This window comes from Cervus canadensis, chromosome 26 (assembly GCF_019320065.1).
Source record: "Cervus canadensis isolate Bull #8, Minnesota chromosome 26, ASM1932006v1, whole genome shotgun sequence".
Lineage (NCBI taxonomy): Eukaryota > Metazoa > Chordata > Mammalia > Artiodactyla > Cervidae > Cervus > Cervus canadensis.
The window spans coordinates 29,928,343-29,947,564 of NC_057411.1; the positions used below are offsets into that span (position 1 = coordinate 29,928,343).

The window sequence follows — 19,222 nt, forward strand, 5'->3', positions numbered from 1 at the left end:
AATTCTCACCTGACATTTCAGAAATAAGGCCAGAAAACACTAAATAGCAAACTGTGATCTTCTTGTCCTTGTTACAGGCCTTATAGAATACAGTCATGGAAAAGGAGAATCTGGTGGGCACTTTGCTTTTAAATTTGATGTGGTTGATGGAGAAGGCAACAAATTGACTGGCCAGTCATTTTCCATCAGTGTTTCAGGTAAGGGGGCAGTTGGGTGTCTGAAAGTTCTCCAGCAGTTCTGAGGTCGTGTGGTGCATACCGTGAGGCTTGAGCCTTTTCTTGACGGGCTTGAGTGGAAATCTGAAATCCTCTCCTCTCTGTTGTGCGATGCTGTGGCTCTTTGATGCACTCTCTGTGGGTCAGACCTGGGGATTATGTGGATTATTTTGATTTTACTTCTGGACACCAGGCCCAGAATTGAAAAAAGGAAGCATAAAAGGTTGCTGCTGTTGTCAGTCTCCTTAAGTTGTGTCTGACTCTTGTGACCCCGTGGAAATGCAGCACGCCAGGCTCCTCTGTCCTCCACTACCTCCTGGAATTTGCTCAAATTCCTGTCCATTGAGTCGATGGTACTATCTAACTATCTCATCCCCTGCCACCTCCTTCTCCTTTTGCCTTCAATCTTTCCCAGCATTCAGGGTCTTTTCCAGTGAGTCAGCTCTTCACATGTCATGTTACTCTTTCTGATATTTTCAGAAGACAAATCCCCACCAGTCATCATTACCAATAAAGGGCTGTTCTTGGACGAAAACTCTGTAAAGAAGATCACCACTCTGCAACTCTCTGCCACTGACCAGGAGACGGGACCCACAGAACTGGTCTACAGAATCACCAGAGAGCCCCAGCTGGGCCACCTGGAACACACAGCATCACCAGGTAAGCCCATCATCTCTGACTTCATCAGACCAAAGCTGGGATTTAGTAAGTGCCAGGGGCAGCCATATCATGTGGACACGTTCACCTTGAACCTGCCTATATTAGTATGTATTTCTGGCATCACTATTTTTGACCATTGTATGCTGCTTTGCATTATACTTAGAACACAGTGTACCCCATGCTTACTTGCTGGAAGTTGATTTGATAATTACAATTTGATGTAAACAGTCTTGTCTCCAACACTAGAATTCAACACATAGAAAGTGAGCATGCATATTGAATAAGATCCTGGTTCAGCTGCTACAGAGGAAGAAAAAGAGATGAACGAGACATTATCCCAACCATTAGAATCTTCTGTTGGATGAAATAAGGAGCCTTTGCATATAACCATATGTAAGGGAAGAAGATGGCAGGTATTTTAAGAACTGTATAAACCTGCCATCCTAGGACTTTGAAAGCAAAAGATGAGATATCAGATGGGAAGGTGCTCGGAGGTGGTGTTTAAGAGTGCCCTTGAAAGATAGAATTTGGGCTGACAGAAATTGTGTTATTTCCAGAGATAGGAACAGCATGTGGACTCATTCCAAAAATTATGAGTGGGCCAGTTTTGCTAAAGCATATATTCTGAAAATAGTAGTGGATTGGGTTCATGGGTAGCCTGACATTTCATGATGGGTCTTCAGAGTGATGATCAGTAATCCCTATTTAATTCAATAGGCAATAAGGAGGCCCTGCAGAATTTCGAACAGGGAAGGGAAGTGAATTCCTCTAGTGTCCAATAGGATAAACTGAAAGAAAGGAAGAAAAAAGAGGCAGTGACAGTAGGTAGGAAGTTTAGCATTTGGCCAGTTGAGAGCTAGTGAGGCTTCTGGCAGTGGGGCAGCCTCCACATGGGAATAATAAGATGAAAATAATAAAAGAGATTACACCTGTTACCTAGTAAATATCCAGTAAATAGTAGTTGGTGGAAGGAAAGAAGGAAGGAAAGAGTTAATTTCAGGAGGAGCAACTGTAGAATTTGGCAACTTGAACAAATGTGAAGGACAAGAGATATTTGCTGAATAAACAGCCTAAAGGTAGAATTGTCTTTATTTTGTCAATCATAGAAGCAGTGTCAGCTTGTAGGAAATTTAGATCATTGGTTTTCTTTGGATTTCAGGTTACAGATTTCTCTTTCATTCAACCAGGGAAATAGCAAAAGAGAGGAAGTACTTGCCCTGATGCTGCAGGTCAGACAGTAGGCAAACAAGCAAGTATATATATCATGTCAGTGTTGATGAGTTAGGGAGTGAAATGAAGGCATTCCTGGGGTTCAGGGACCAATGAGGTAAGGGAAGGCCTCCTAATAGTAAGATGACATTTGAGCCGAGATCTGAAGAAAGTAAGGGAGCCAGCCATGCTGACATACAAGGAAAGAGCATTCAGCATCTTTCCAGGGCATCAGTGAGTGTCAACATCCTGAAATGGGATCAACCAAGCCCATCACATTCCAATTGCATCAAGGAGACCAGTGTGTCTGGGGCGAAGTGAGTAGGGGAGAGAGTGGGGGTGGGTGAGCTAGAGGGGGATATGGTAGAGAAGATGAGGGAGGCAGACTGTGTCTGGGTCCAGCATGATAGTGGGGGAGGGAGTGTTGTGTGTATCTTGAGGGGGCACAGGGAAGGCTGGACAGACTGGCCTGAATCCCTAATGCAAATTAAAGCCTGTGCCCTCCCCTTTTGTCCTGAAGTTCCTGGGGGCAGTGTGCAGATCAGCATTCCCAAGACCTTGGCTGCAAGAGATATTTGATAATTAATTCATGAGCTAATTGCTTCTGCCAGAATTCTGTCAGGTTGCTGATTATATCTCTCCAAAGATGAAAGGGCAGACTCTTGGCTGTTGTGTTGGGGCAACTGCAGTTACACTTCACAGTGCTCCAAAAGGCTTGGAGCTTCACGCAAGGCCCTGCCAGCTACTGGTGAGACCCTGGCTCTTCTCAACTGTGTCACGTCCTGGGGGAGGCGGCTCCAAATTTGCTTTTTCTGTTTTTTACAGTCTCCACCTTTGCTGGGCTTAAATCTGGGGTGCCAGTACCAGGCTAGCACTGCTCAGGGGGCCATCCACAACAGATCCCCCTTCTCCCTCCTCTCAGGAAAGCAGACTCTAAAACAGAGGGAGGCGTGCTTCCCTGCCCTTTCCCACGAGACTTGACTTCCTCATCTACATGCTCTCCTCCGCCCACCAGTTCTTCTCAATCCTCCTGTGTTTAGAAATTCTAAATAGACCAGATGAGACCATCTTTACTCCTGGAGGGCGCTGTCCATTTTTAATGAGCAGGACTTCCCTACCCATCCCCTACTACCAGCCCTGCTGTCCATTCTAGGAAATCTAGTCAGCATTCTCTCCTTCCCGGTCTCCCCTAAGTGGAACTGGATTCATGAATTTGATTCTTTTTAAATGTCAACGGTTTCCCTCCAGAGCCAGTCCATGTTGATTATGGATCACCCTCTCAGAAGGCAGTTGGCTCCAGCTTGGAGAAAACCACCTCACCCCATTTGTGTCAGGGGGTGAGGATAGGTCTACCTGGAGCCAGAGTCTCTTTCCAAACAGAGCAGAACAGCTTTTAGACCCGTGTCTCTGTGCAGGCACTGAGCTATTTGGGGACCGGAGGCCCCTGGGAATTATCATTTGCCACCAGTGCTTGCAGACATCCTCTTGATGGTTAACTATGAAATGGGCTTAGTCTTATGCCAGCTCTCTTAGTCAGCTGATTGTTTTCTTTGGGTAGAAAAGGTGTGAAGGTCCTCTCTTCTTCCCCCAAGGAGACACAGGGAGCCATGTGCACGGGGGAGCCGGGCAGAAGACAGACACGAGATTCCTACCATGGAGGAGAGCTGCTTTAAGCTCGAGTCCCTGTGTGGGCTCCTTGCAGGGTTGAGGGCCCGCAACCTCATGTCAGGAACCCTAAGAACTCTCTTATCCTTTTCATTTTGGGGGCTGTACCGAGCAGCATATCGGATCTTAGTTCTCTGACCAGGAATCAAACCTGCTCCCCCCACAGTGGAACATGAAGTCTTAACCCCTGATGACCGGGAAAGTGCCAGGACCCTCTTATTCTAAAGAAATCAGAGTAAGGAGTTATATCATCAGGATAGAAACTATGCTTCTGGGGAAAAGCAACTCCAAAATACTGTACCTTCCACAAGTTTGTTTTCGCTCGCAGCAAAATCTAGAGGCAGGTGGTTCAGACCACCTAAGGTGGTTCAGTGACCCTTCACGTGAGGCTCCCATCTCTGGTCCAAGGTGACTACTGTATTGTCAGCATCCGCGCCAGCAACTGGCAGGAAAAAACCAGTGGCGTCCACATCCATTTCTTCTTTAGGAGAATTACTGGAGGAACACATCCCTTTTGGTCACATCCTAGTAGCAAGGACATAGCCACGTGAGGCTGTGAGGTAGCTGGGAGATCTAGACCCTAACTGAACATCCAGTCACTTAACTAATAAACAGCAGTTGTATTTTTAAAGTCAGGGAGCAATAATATTGAACATAGCTGTCTCCAGCACACACTGGTTCTCCCCTTCCCCAGACATTTATTGAGTAGCTGCAGCAGGAGAACGCTTGTGTCTTGGGAGTGGGAGACATGTAAGCAAATATGTGCAAGTGTATGTTGGTAGCTGTAACAGCGTTGTGTGAGGATGTTAGGAGTCAAGGGGCTGTGAGTAAGTCAGGAAGGACTTCCCAGAGGTGATGCTTTACCAAAGGTGTTCCTTGGCTTCCTCTCTATCTCAGCCTCTCAGTATTGTGACACCAACCAAAATTAAATGCACCTGGTGTCTTAGTTCGGGTCCTCCTGAGAGCAGAGGTGCATTAGTCTGCTGGGGCAGCTGTCATAAAGCACCGCAGACCGAGCTGCTTAAACCGCAGAAGCTTATCGTCTCACAGATGTGGGAACTGGAAGTCCAAGATCAGAGTGTCAGCAGAGTTGGTTCTTCCTGAGGAAGGCTCCATTCCAGGCCTCTCCCCTAGGCTCATAAACGCCTGTCTTCATGTTCACGTGACATTCTCCCTGTATGTGTATGTCTGTGTCAAAACTCCATCTTTTATAAGGACATGAGTCAAATTGGCTTAGGGCCCATCCTAATGACCTTACCTTTTTTAAAAAAATAATTTTGTTTATTTTTACTTTTTGGCTATGCTGGTTCTTCGTTGCTGCATGGGCTTTTCTCCAGTTGTGGCAAGTGGGGAGCTACTCTCTAGTTGCATTGTAAAGCCTCTCTTTGTGGTGGCGTCTCTGTTGCAGAGCTTGGGCTCTAGGGAGTGTGGTCTTTAGTAGCTGTGATTCCTGGGCTCTAGAGCACAGGCTCAATAGTTGTGGCCCATGGGCCCAGTTGCTCTGCAGCATGTGAGATCATCCTGGATCAGGGATCGAATCCATGTCTCCTGAATTAGCAGGCAGATTCTTTACCACCAAGCCACTACAGAAGCTCCCCCAGTGACCAGTGTTCACAAATTACATCTGCAGTGATTCTATTTCCAAATAAAGTCACATTGTGAGGCACTGAGGGTTAGGACATCAGTGTATGAATCTGGGGGGACACAATTCATTCCATTAACGGAAGATTTGGAAGAAAATCGGAAGCAGAGAAGCTGAGAGTCTACCCATCATGAGCTTGAGGTGGGAACAGACAGTGGGTACAGAGCCATTCACAGCCGCGCTGAAGGAGATCCAGGGCTGTTTCCTGACATCCTATTAGGAAGGCAATTTCTTCAAAGATGCTTTATTCTCACACCACTTCCTTGCCCTGGTCTGAACTTTCTCTAACATACTGGCCCTCCAGGGAAGTTAGAAAACTGACAGGGTTAACGTGGGTCTCCATAATGCTGCCAGATACATAGGTTAGCCAGCGGGTTGGTGACTAAAAACACCTTAGATGGGATTAAAAGCCTTCAAGATATTTCAAACAGTAACTACCTGCTGTGACAGTCAGTAGGGACAATATGTTATTAGAAGCAGCATCTTGCCAGGTGAGTGAACGGCTGAAGCCTTCCAATAGCCAATTAGCAACAGCTAAAAAAATGTTTTAAGTGTATAGAGCTTGAGAATGTCTGCTTAATAGGACCTTTTAGATAGTAATTGTAATCAATGAACTAAATTCATTCACCAAATATGTTTTGAGAGCCTGACTTATGCCAGGTGGTATTCTCGGTGTACATTAGTGAAGAAACAGCAAAAATCTTGTCCTCTTGAAGCTTACCTTCTAATGCAGCTTGTTACCCTCTGGCACTTAATTATGGCTCTCATTTAAATCATAATACTAAATGCCCCCATCAAAATCAGCATTTCAGATAAGAAGGAGTTTATAGCCAGAAAATTGCTCTATGATTCAAAACTTTTTTTTAACTTGCAATGATGATATTTCAATGGTAGAACTATGAGTGGTTTGTGATTCTTTACTTTTCTTTGTTTCTCACATTTTCTTTAATAATCATGTATCATTTTTATTTGACAAAAAAATTAAAGGATAAGGGTGAAATCCAAGCGACTCCTCATCTAGCCCAAAACAGCTAGATAAGTTTTACAAAAAGCACTCCTAACAGAATAAAAAATATTTTATATATATGTGTGTGTGTGTATATATGTATATATATATAAAATCTCACTTCTATATATAATCAACATAAGATAAAGAAGTACTTGCCGCAGGCCTAAACTTTGGAAGTGAGCAACCTTGAGTTCCAATCTCAGCACTGCCCTCTTATTAGCTGTGTTACCTAGATGGGTCACATTTCTTATCTATTTTATTAGTATCATAATCTAGAAAAATGATGCCAACTTTGACCTGCCAGAGCTGTTGAGATTTAAAAAAAAAACAATCTAGGTACTTTCGTGGTGGTCCAGTGGTTAAGAATCCACCTTGCAATGCAGGAAACATGCATTTGATCCATGGTCGGGGAACTAGGATCCCACATCTAGGCAACTATAGAGAAGCCTCCCAACTGCAACAAAGACTCCTGCTCCATAACTAAGACCTGACGCAGCCAAAAATTAATTAAATTTTAAAATATTTTTTTTAAATCTATATAAGCAAATTTGAAACAATGTTCTGCACTTGGTAAGTGCTCAGTGGGAATATAAAATAGTACTTTGCTTTGGAAAATAGTTTGGCAGATTCCTAAAAAGTTAAGCATACACCTTACATATATTCCTACTCTCCCACTTTTAGCAATTTACCCAGAAGAATGAAAACTTCCACACAAAGACTTGTGCACGAGTGATCGTAGAAGCTTTCATTGTAGAAGTCCCGAACTAAAAATAACCTAAATGTCCGTGAACAGATAAATGGATAAACAATCTTTGATATAACCATCCAATGGAATAGTACTTGCCAATGAAAAGGAATGAACTATAAATACATGCTACAGTATGGATGAATTATGTTTAGGAAAATAATTATGCTAAATAAATAAGAAATCATTCATCAAATAGTATATACTGTATGTTTCTATTTATTAAAAAATTTAGAGAATATGCCAACTAATCTATAATGACTTCATTTGCTTCTTTGGGATGGAGTGGAGCATAGGAAAAGAAGGGATGGAAGGGTTGCAGAATGTTGGAAACTTTCGGGGTGATGGAAACATTTCACTGTTTTGATTGAGGTGATGGTTTCATGGACCTAACAAAGATAATATAAACTTATACTTCAAATATGTATAATTTATTATACATCAATTTCCTCTCAATAAAAATGTTAAAAGATAAGAAGATTAATCTCAGTACTTCCTTCTCTAGAGGAAGGGAAATCTATCACCTTTTTAAATCAGTCTTAGAGTTTCATAAAGGGAATAGTGAATTAGGTGACCAGTTGATCATGAGAATCCACACAGGTATCTCCTCATGAGCCGCGAGAATGGATTCACAGCAGGGAAAGAGGTTTAAATTTCTCCATGCATCCAGTCTGAAGTTATTGAATTTTTAAAGAATGGTATGAACTTCTGTCCAGAACCACAAGATGAAACTTATATAAAATGAGGGTGGGGGCCACATTTTTGCCTGTTAAGAGCTAGTGTAGTAAGCACAGAAATATAAATGCCTTATCAAAAAAAATGATGCCCCAATATTCAGGAGGCTATTGTATCTGAATGACATTTCAGATGATAAAGAGAGGTGCAAATATTAACCATGCTGGTTGATGTGTTTTATTTTTAAGAAAAAGCAATGATATTAATGTCACAGTTAAATGTAAAATAGTCAAAGTAGAATCTCTTTTTTTTTTAACAGTAAAGATGAACTGGTTTTGCCAGGATTAGCAGTGACAAATATAAATAGTAAATTCCAGGAAGCAGCAAATGAATTTCAGGACCAAAGCAAAGGACTGGATTAAATAAATGAATACTCTAACACCCAGAATCAGAAAGAGAAAATTTGTGCTGAGAGATTAAAGGATATGATTTTGTTTCAGACTCGCCTGGCACCTGGGGATGGACCCCAGGAGCCCTAAGATAGAAGCAAGAATTTGAGGCTGTTTTGCCAAATGTTGTTGAGCATTTGAAAAGACAGAGATATTATTCATTAATGGGATACCTTGGCATTATTTAAAAATCACTTCAGGTTTTGTTTTTAACTTTAAAATGACTCTGAAAAATAGTTTTCTCTGTATCACATTTTTAAAAGATACTGGTAGGTCATTTGAGAGTTGAAAAAGGATGATTGCTCAAACTCCAAACTCATGTGGTAAGTTTTGTTACTGCCATCCTGGCCAAAGTGGTATGTGAGAAGCTAGAATCATAGAACTGAGAATGAAAGAGACCTTGAAGAATATCCAATAAAATTGTGGCTCACCAATCTCAGAAAAAAGGTTGTGTGTAGTCAAGCCATCAGACCCCAGTGTTTCAACACTAAGCCATCACACAATATTCAAAATCAGGGCAGGTTTTCAGAAAGGACTACGAGGCGATGGGGGATGTAAAAGCTCAGAGCGAGGAGTCTGGCACGGAAGGCGTTGGCTGTACCTTTCACAGTTTGACCTGCACACATAAACCCCAGGAGAGAAGAGAGTAACATTTATTGAGCATCGGCCGCTGCCTTGGCACGGGATAGAAGCCGCGATAATTAACACATGCTCCCACAGAACATGTGCTGTTGCCGGGAAAACACACAGACAACTCTAGCCCAAGGTCTTAGAGGGCAGCACATCGATGCTGTAAGAAAAGGACAAAGGACGCTCTCTGGTGACAGTGTGACATTTCCCTTACCTGAGAGCCACGACTCGCCTCTTGACACCCTTTCTCTGGTTCTCTCGTCTTTTGCTAGGCATCCGGATTAGTTCCTTTACACAAGCTGACCTCGCTTCAGGAAACGTTCAGTATATCCACTCCAGTGAGGCTGAGAAGCATTCAGACGCCTTCAGCTTTACGCTCTCCGATGGAGTCCACGAGGTGGGTGAGGAGCTCACTTCCCTCCTTGATGGGTATCAATTCAGTGTCATCTCCTTTAACTGGAGGGCACGGAGCCACCATTGTTGAGAGAGCTTCATTTCCCTCTGCTGTCAGCCCGGGACAGAGGCAAAGAGAACTCTAGCTTGCCAAAGAGAACTCACTTCTGGGTCTCTGGTCGGTCAATCATGCCAGGAACGGTGTGAAAGGGAATGCAGAGGGCGTCTGCCTTCTCCTCGGGTGGGTGCTGGGGACAGGTGACCCACCCACACTTTTCCGCCCTGCAGGTGACGCAGACTTTCCGCATCACTCTTCGCCCTGTGGATGACGCGCTGCCCCAAGTGCAGAACTTCGGGATGCGGGTACAGGAGGGTGTGAGGAAGACCATCACGGAGTTTGAGCTTAAAGCGGTGGATGCGGACACAGAGGTAGGAGTGCTACCCTGGCCTCTGGTCTAGTGAGACGCCTGTTGCTTTGCTACAGTACATCCCAAGGATGGGGCGAGGGGTGGGGCTGAGAGTAATACAAGCATCCTTGAAAGATTAAAAACCAGAACATAAAAAAAATAAAAAATAAAAACCAGAACGTACCATGGCCTGCTGGAAAAGAAAAGCTAATACATTTGAAATTAAGTCATTTTTAAACTCTTTTGGAAACCCTAAATACGTTTATCCTTTCCCACAATTACACATAACAATCATGTTAACATTCTGATTTTGATTATGATCCACAGAAAATTAGGTCGATGGCACTTTATCCAATTTTTATTACTCCCTATTATTAATGAAAAAGGATTTTCTCATCTCTACACTTTTTCCTCCTTCATCGAAACTTCACTGGATGACAACTAATTATTGCAGTTTGAACATTTTCAAAGAACCAGGTTTTATCCAGTTAAACAGGGCATGTCGAGACAACTCTTCCTGTCTAATGCTTTCCAATTAAAAAATCTAACATTCTGACATGATTTAGCTCCCATTAAGGGTACCACACACTTGTTAATTAGTTCTATGTATGCCCTTCCCCGTGCCAGCATGCATTCATTTATTCATTCTTTCAGCAAGTATTTATTACCAAGGTCAGCTCTAGATGCTAAAGACAGCACTGTGAACAAAGCAGATCAAAGTGCTAGCCTTAGGGAGTTTACAACCTTTGGTTAAGGGGACAGATGATAAAGAAAGAAAGAACATAGACTATCTTGTCAGGTGTGATAAGTGCTAGAAATAAAAATAAAGTGACATGAAGGTGACAGAGATAGATGTGTGTGCTGTTTGAGGCACAGGTCAGGGGAGTTTTCTCTGAGTGACTGATACTTGAGCAGAGATAGGAAGAGAAAGAGCAGACTGTGCAGTTTCCCAGAAGAATCCCTCTCCAGGCAGAAGAATCAGGAGGGCAAAAGCCTTGTGGTCCAGTGCGCTTAGAACAATTGAGTAGCCAGGCCAAGGGTCTAGACCCCAGTGAACAAGCAGGAGAGGAAAAGGATGAGACCAGAGAGGAACTGTGGGACCAGGTCACAGAGGGCCTTCTTGGCCCGGGTCAGGCCTCTGCATTTTCTTCCAAGTTGGTGGGAGATCATTGAAGAGTCCTGAGCAGGATTTTTACATTGGTATTTTTCCTTCTCATGTCACCCTAGAAGCAGCTATTAGAAATGGGAAATTTGTGGGATGAATTGAGAGAGTAGCGTTGACGTATATGTACACCACATGTGTAAAATAGCTAGCTAGTGGGAACCTGCTTTAAAACACGGGGAGCTCAGCTGGGTGCCCTGTGATGACCTAGAGGAGTGGGATGGGGGTGGTGGGAGGGAGGCTCACGAGGGAGGGGATATATGTACACAGATGTCTGATTCACTTCACTGTACAGCAGAAACTAGCACACCTTTGTAAAGCAATTACACTCCAATTAAAAAAATAGAAATGAGAAGTTATGCTTCTGTTCTGATGCATAGATTCTGTATATGAGTTTTGGGAAAGTGTATGTGCTGGGGGAGGAGAGTGGATGGAAAGGAAGTGAGTGATTTTAAAAGGTCTAGTTCTTACCATCTTAGAGGTTAAAAATTCAAGTTTTCCCCCTATAACCCCAAAAGGCCAAATTTAAATGTCTTATCTTAAAACAGAAGGCAGCAGAACATAAGTTCGATTGTAGTAACCAATATAATTTCTCTCCTTAGCTTGATTTTTGGTGTCTATAAAGAAAAGGCAGTCTTTGTTTTATAAAGGTCTTTGGGTTTGACTACCCTTGGCCACCTGTTGACCACCACTCGTACGTCTGGCTCCTGATACAGAGTTCCCTTCTCTTGTTGCCTCCCCGACAGGCTGAGTCTGTCACATTCACGGTCGTGCAGCCCCCACGCCACGGCACCATCGAGCGAACCACCAATGGGCAGCCCTTCCAGCTCACGTCCACCTTCACCATGGAGGACATCTACCAGAACCGGGTCCGCTACAGCCACGATGGCAGCAACTCCCTCAAAGACCGATTCACCTTCACCGTGGCTGACGGGACGAATCCTTTCTTCATTGTTGAGGAGGGAGGAAAAGAGGTGAGGGGCAGAGACGGCGGAGAGGGAGGCGGAGCACAGCAGGCCAGAGGTTGTCTGGAGGCTGAACATGGCATTTTTAGGCAAAGGGTAAACCCACTCCAGTATTCCTGCCTGGAGAATCCCATGGACAGAGGAGCTTGGTGGGGACAGTTCTTAGGGTCACAAAGAGTCGGATACAACTGAAGCAACTTAGCACGCATGTAGTCAACACGCCTTGAGTTTTGGTTCTGTCACCTAATTGGCCTTGGACAAATGACTTAACTTCTGTAAGCCTCAGCTTTTCATCTATACAGTGTGCACAAGGATCATCACCAGCTTCCATTGGTCTAAGGATCAACAGATCCATAAAAAATGCTTAGCACCATTGGCAAAGACTGAGTACTCACATAAAAGACAGTCGTTATTGTTATTATTACTGCTATTATTTTTCCTTTTCCTTTGCACTCGCCCTTTGTTCCTTCCTTTTTTCTTTCATCTGGTTTTTCTTTTTTTCTTTTTTTTTTTTCCATTTATTTTTATTAGTTGGAGGCTAATTACTTTACAATATTGTAGTGGTTTTTGCCATACATTGACATGAATCAGCCATGGATTCACATGTGTTCCCCATCCTGAATTCATCTGGTTTTTCAATAAGATCACAGGGTTCCAAATCGTCTCCTGAGCCAGTCAGAGTTTTCAGTCTCATGAAGAATTACAGTGGCTAAGAGTATGGCTTTTGCATCCAAAAGACACTGATTTAAATTCTGCTTCTGTCACTTACTACCTGAGTGTCTTTGTAAGTCATTTAACCTTTCTAAGCCTTAGCTTCCTTATCTGTAAAATGAGGATATCTACTCCCCTGATTACACAAAGCACTTAGCCCAGTGCCTTACACAGGAAACACAAGAAATAGCCAATAAATTGTGGCTATAATCATCATGGTCATCACTTTAGGATCAGCTTGTGGAACAAATGAAGATGGTTTTCTTTTGAGGTCATGAAACTGTCAAGCTTCTCTCTCTTAAGGGAATTGCTCACTTCTAACATTTAGGTGTTCAGAAGAAACTATAAACATCCCCTTTCACTCTCTTCCCTGCAGTTCTAACTCTTTTTTAGCAGATTTCCTGCAGCACCATAACCTTCCCCTAGGAATAACTGCAACTCTGATGAAAGGTGGACCCCTGATGTCTCACATAGCTGTCTGACTCAGCATAAGCAGTTTTAGTGAGCACATGATCACACCCTACTGTTTGCTTCCAGCATAAGCGAAGGGTCAGCAGCTTCTCTCGGGCCTGCAGTTTTTTTCCTACTTTGATGATGAATGATTCTTTGCCTGGCCAGGAAAGATCCTCTGGTGTGCTTTAGAAACCAACAGCCTGTGAGAAGGTCATTCTCAGTTGGCCGAGGTGTCAGTAGGATGGCTCTTGGGATTTCCCTGCCATTTCAATGTCCGCCCTGCATCTCCACCTGGCAGGTCATCACATTCATTTTCCCTCTCCCATACTGTGACTGCTTCCCCAGTTTGTTTGACTTTCAGAAGAGGAAAAAAAAAAAGATTTCAGGATGAATCAACAAGAGGGCCACTTCTCTGATAAACATAAAAGGTCACAGCAGGTCTCCAGGGGGACCGTGTCATTTTGAAAATGGAAATTATCTGGGAGGGTTGGAGAAGACTGATACACCAGTATCTTGCTGCGCTGTCTGCCAGCTTGTTGTATCAGTTCAGAAATGGGGAGGTACTAGACTGGACTCCCTGTGTCTGTTGTGAATATGCAATGTGTATATCTGTGTGGTGATAAAGTCATAAACTGAAATGTCTTTGCACTATTCTCACACACGCTTTTTTTGGGGGGGGAGGGGGAGTGGATATGCTGGGTCTTTGTTGCTGTGAGCAGGCTTTCTCTAGTTGTAGCAAGTGGGGGCTACCCTCTAGTTGTGATACACAGGCTTCTCATTGTGGTGGCTTCTCTGGGTGTGGTCTCTAGGGCTCATGGGCTTCAGTAGTCGTGGCCCATGGGCTTAGCTCCTCCACACCATGTGGGATCTTTCCAGACCAGGGATTGAACCCATGTCCCCTGCATTGACAGGTGGATTCCTAACCACTGGACCACCAGGGAAGTCCTCACAAATGCTTTTATTCTTGATTTCTTCTGCCCCCTTTGCCCATGTGAACAGTTTTTTCTCAAAAAAAATAAATAAATAAAAAGGAAATCTCTTCCCATGAAACGTCTTTTCACATCTAGCAGAATCCTACCTGAAGACCTTGACATTAACTAATTTTTTTTTCCAGGCAATCCTGTGCAACATGCAGGATATTAGTTCCCCAACCAGGGATCAAATTCGGGTCTGGGAATGCAGAGTCTTAACCACTGGACAACAGGGAAGTCCCTGACATTCACATTTGAATGATAGAAGTTTTAACAAGAGTTATTGAAAGGAAGATATTTTGTTTATTGTTTCATCTCGGGGCAATATTGAACTCAACTAAAGAAAGCTTAGGTTTGTGAAAACCAACTTCCATAGCAGCTGAAATTCCAGCAAGAGTGCCACTTGTGTCTTGCTTTTCTTCTTATATCATTTCCACTTTGTCAGTCAACATTGTCCCTGAAGCCTCAGGAGCCAAGTGGTGATAAGCGATGGAAACTTGCTCACTTGCCTGTTTTGAAGTGTCAACAGATTTCAAGGGTTCCAGCTTCTGTAAGCCCTAGACCTGACATACTTCAGGTATGTGTGAATGATGAGTTTTCTTTTTGGCTTTCATCACAGATCATAACAGCAGCACCTCAGCAGTTCTGGGTAGACATCCTCCCAGTGGATGATGGCACCCCTAGGATTGTTACCAACCTGGGGCTCCAATGGCTGGAGTACATGGATGGCAAGGTAAGGCCTTTCCATCTGCTACTGTCTCACTAACCAGCTTGGGCTCTATCCTATTCGTGACAATATGAACAGAAATTCCTGTTCAACTCATGTCTATCCCTCCCTAAGCTAAGTTCTTAAGATTGCTGAGCTCTGTGAGTCTGGTTAGAGTTGTATTATAGTTTAAGATGTTCTTATAGAATGACCCCCAAATATAGTAGCTCAAATAGGATAGAAGTTTTTTTTTCCTCACATAAAGCACGGAAGTGGGGAGGTTAGGGCGCGACGTGACCATTCAGAGATACATATTCCTTCTGTCTTATTCTTCTGCCATCACTAGGGTGTTGTTATCAACAGCAGGGCCAAAACGCTTTAGCTGCTCTTCAGTACTGCATACCATGGAAAGAGGAAAACAGAAAAGTAGGGGTCAAGGAACTTAATTATAAGCAAGTGATAGAGAAATTAAACACATCACTTGCACTCATATTGTTTTGAAAAGAAATTGATACTGTGGTCCTATCTATTGCATGGAGTGTCTAGTGCTCAGCTAAAAGTTTGTTGACTAGAAAAAGGGGAGGATGGATTTGGGAAAACTTCTCGTACACGCCATAGATGGGAAGGAAGTGAGTTTTTTGGTAGATGAGTATCATCAGAGTATTTCTAGAAATTTAAATTTTTTTCTCCTTTTCGTAAGTCCCAATTGGGTCATTTTAAGATATGCCATAATTCTCACCTGTTTCCATGTCAAGCATTAAATTCTCATTCCCACCTGAACACACACAGTTCTTCAGCTCAGTTTGGGAACTGGTTTCATACTTTTGTGTGTGGTATTGCCTCTAGGATGTGAATTTTCCTTCTCCACATCGCTGATATAGCAGTGGTATTACAGCTTTCCACTGAACTCATTGGGAATTTTAAAATATATGAGACAAAGTTAGTACAGATTCCTCTCATGCCCTATTTGATATTTTTCTCAATACTCAGAACCATCCTATTCTCTTCTTCTCCAATTGGTCTTCCACTTCCAACTCTTACCCTGCTGCAGTGACTCTTATCAAAGTCATCAATGACCTCAAATTTCCTCAAATCAAAGGTCACTTACATGCCTTTATTTTACTAGGTCTAGTAACATTCAATAGTGTTGACCATCCTCTTTTTCTCTCAAACCTTTGGTCTCATTAAATATTTGTTGAATGAATAAATGAGTGAATTAAAATTTAGCCAGTATAATTGAGCAGTATTGGGATATTATGTATTTGTCTGTCTGAATTTCAAGCAATGTAATCAACTCTTATATGGTATAAAGTGGCCATCTTCCCTGGATTGTATCCTTCTTTCAAAGTTCCAGCCTTCTTTCAAGGCCAAACTGAAGCCACCCCCTTCCCTAATCCAGATGGAATGAATTGTCCTTGCTTCCTAAAAGTGTGATGCAGTATTTTCCACATCTCCCACTATAGCACTCACCACAGTTACCTTGCTCATAAGCCTTTCTTCCCCAAGAAAGAGCGAACATCAGGGACAGAGGCTGCGATGGTTTCTATCCTCATAACCTGTTCAATCCTGACAAAGTTTTCCAGGTAGTAAACGTGCTTAGTAAATCATGGTTGAACTGAATTAAATCTGAGTCAGAGGGTCTTGTTCCTGCTTTACTCCCATCTCAGGAATTAAATTTAATGGGTTTCTATTCCAGGCAACCAACTTGATCACCAAGAAGGAACTGCTGACCGTGGACCCAGACACGGAGGACATGCAGCTTGTCTATGAGATCACCACGGGCCCCAAGCATGGCCACGTGGAGAACAAGCTGCAGCCTGGCAGGGCAGCGGCTACCTTCACACAGGGTGAGCCCTCAGGAGCTGGGCTTCCCTGGTGGCTTAGATGGTAAAGAATTCGCATGCAATGCAGGAGACCCAGGTTTGATCCCTGGATTGGGAAGATCCTTCTGGAGAAGGGAAGGGCAACCCACTCCAGTATCTTGCCTGGAGAATCCCATGGATGGAGGAGCCTGGCAGGCTATACTCCGTAGGGTTTCAAAGAGTTGGATACAACTGAGCAACTAACATGAGAAGTGGGAAGGGTCTATTCTAACACGACTCCCCCTATCTCCCTCATCTTTCTCGCAACCACTGCCAGCTACTTCCCCCCAGGACCTATTTACAGACAAATAGATCCTTTGGCATCTAACCATCCAACAGTGAAATTTTACTTCTCCTTATATTTTTTCCCCTTTACTCCAAATGATGGAAAAAAAAAAGAAAAGAAAATTTTTATCTTTACCTGGCTTCCTTAGTTCCCAAATTGCTTTCAGTTTTGACCAAGTTGTTTGGAAAAGATCCTGTGATACTTCTGGGTTTGCTTTCAAAACAAAAATAGCCACCAGACTTTATGAAACATCTGTGATCCTGTGTGGTTCATTTTTTTCTGTAAAGGATTATGGATTTTTTGTCTTTGGCAAAGAAAGAAAAATCAACATGGGTAGACTGCTCAATAAATAGTTTCCTGTTTGGAATCACATCAAGGAAACCAATTTGTATTTTAGTTTACTGGAAAGTTTTCAGAGTCTTCTAGACTTGTGTTGGGGATGGACCTGAGTGGGAAGACACAACTGTGTCTTGCAATTTATGTGCCATGTTTCCTTTTAATCCCTGTCCTCAATCTGTGTTCTCTCCTAGCCCCATGTTATCTGTGCCTTGTGAGGGGGCTGTTTTAATCCAACCCCAGCTTTTCTCAGTAACACATACAAAGAACCTTTATTTTGAAGGAACTAGGGACAGGTATAAGCATATGTGCATGGCAGATGGGGTCAGAGACTTCCCTCTGTTGGCTCAAAGATTTGCTTTTAACTTTCCATAGACATTTATTAAACTGCTTTTTTGCTAAGACCCTGGGATTGTCATTGTACAATAGCATAATGGTACTTCCTATACACAAACAGAATTACAGGATCTTATTTTAAGACCTGGTAGAAACATTTATTTTTAAGACTACAGTCTTTTTTGTTCCTGGAAAAATAAGTTTTGTCTGTAATCCACTAGAAGAATAAACTGGATGTGTCGGGAGAAATCTATGAGGCTGTCTTTACATCCCCTGGTTAATTCAGTATCTTTTTTTCTCACAGAGGACGTGAACTTGGGGTTGATTCGTTACGTGTTGCATGAGGAGAAGATCCATGAGATGATGGATAGTTTTCAGTTTCTGGTGAAAGACAGTAAACCCAATGTGGTCAACGACAACATCTTCCATATCCAGTGGTCCCTCATCAGTTTTAAATATACCAGGTACAAGTGCTGTTGGCATTCATTCTTGAGAAATGAAACAGGAAAGCAAAGGAAGCCAGGATGAAGCACCTTGGAGGTCAGCTGTAATCATCCAGTCATGATGGTGGGATGATAATAAGAATAAAAATAATAATTGCACCAAATATTTCTTGAATACCATATGTACCAGGCACTGTAGCGGGTAACTGACATACGTCATCTTGTTTAATGCTTGCAGTTATGAGATGAGTAACCTTGTTGCCTCCACAATGATGAAGCAATAGAGACAGAAATAGGTTAAGCAACTTATATGAGGGCTTCCTAGGTGGCTCAGTGGAAGGAACATGCCTGTCAATGCAGAAGATGCGTGTTTGATTCCTGGGTTGGAAAGATTCCCTGGAGAAGGAAATGGCAACCCACTCCAATATTCTCGCCTGAGAATCCCATGGACAGAGGAGCCTGGTAGGTTACAGTCCATGGGATCACGAGAGTCAGATCAAACTTAGCAACTAAACAACATTAACTTATCTGAAGTCATATAGCTAATAAGCAATGAAGTCCAGTGATCTTAACCATCATGCTTTACTGCTTCTCCTGAAAGTATTTTTCCTTCTGTCTTCAAGTTTAGAAGATAATTCAGAAGAACTGATGGGAGAAAAAAATACATTGAAAAAAATAATCACTGGCCCGCAAAAACAGTCTTTGCCTTCTGTCTCCATTCTCCCTGTTCTTAAGCTTATATTCTCCTCCTTGCTCTTGTGGTATACACAGAATCATGTATCTTTAGTTAAAAATTCATAGCTTAACACAGACAGCTCTTCAAGATGCTTTTGTAGTCTTGTTGGGGAGTCCAGAGGCAGAGAGTCACTGATTGGTAAGACACAGAGCTGATTTTATAGATTAGATTTTATAACTAGGACTGTAATTTTTGTGGGACATAAAAGTCTTTAAATCTACATTTCACAGACCCACTAAGAAACGAATATCATTATAATTCAAATGAAAATTGGATCTTGGGAAGAAGAGAAGAAAGTATGCAAACTTGGTTTCATGTGCCCCAGATGGAGGCTATTTTATTGTTATACATACTTGGGGAATGATTGGAAAATTAGAATTAACATATATGTGTGTTTTATATATATATATATATATATATATATATATAGTTATTGTCTAGTCGATAAGTCGTGTCTAACTCTTTTGTGACCCCCACAGACTGTAGCCCACCAGTCTCCTCTGTCCATGGGATTTCCCAGGCAAGAATACTAGAGTGGTTACCATTTCATTCTCCA

At 42.7% G+C, this 19,222-nt stretch overlaps 1 protein-coding gene across 2 annotated transcripts in view; it reads left to right on the plus strand.

The window, feature by feature from the left end:
• FRAS1 (Fraser extracellular matrix complex subunit 1) overlaps positions 1–19,222 on the plus strand; it is a 504,323-nt gene that overhangs the window by 418,146 nt on the left and 66,955 nt on the right. For both annotated transcript variants that reach the window (XM_043447950.1, XM_043447951.1), the window contains 8 exons: positions 78–197; positions 696–875; positions 9,172–9,296; positions 9,581–9,721; positions 11,608–11,835; positions 14,581–14,694; positions 16,364–16,514; positions 17,792–17,951. In XM_043447950.1, the coding sequence (XP_043303885.1) occupies positions 78–197; positions 696–875; positions 9,172–9,296; positions 9,581–9,721; positions 11,608–11,835; positions 14,581–14,694; positions 16,364–16,514; positions 17,792–17,951 (1,219 nt within the window). The remainder of the gene's footprint in view (positions 1–77; positions 198–695; positions 876–9,171; positions 9,297–9,580; positions 9,722–11,607; positions 11,836–14,580; positions 14,695–16,363; positions 16,515–17,791; positions 17,952–19,222) is intronic.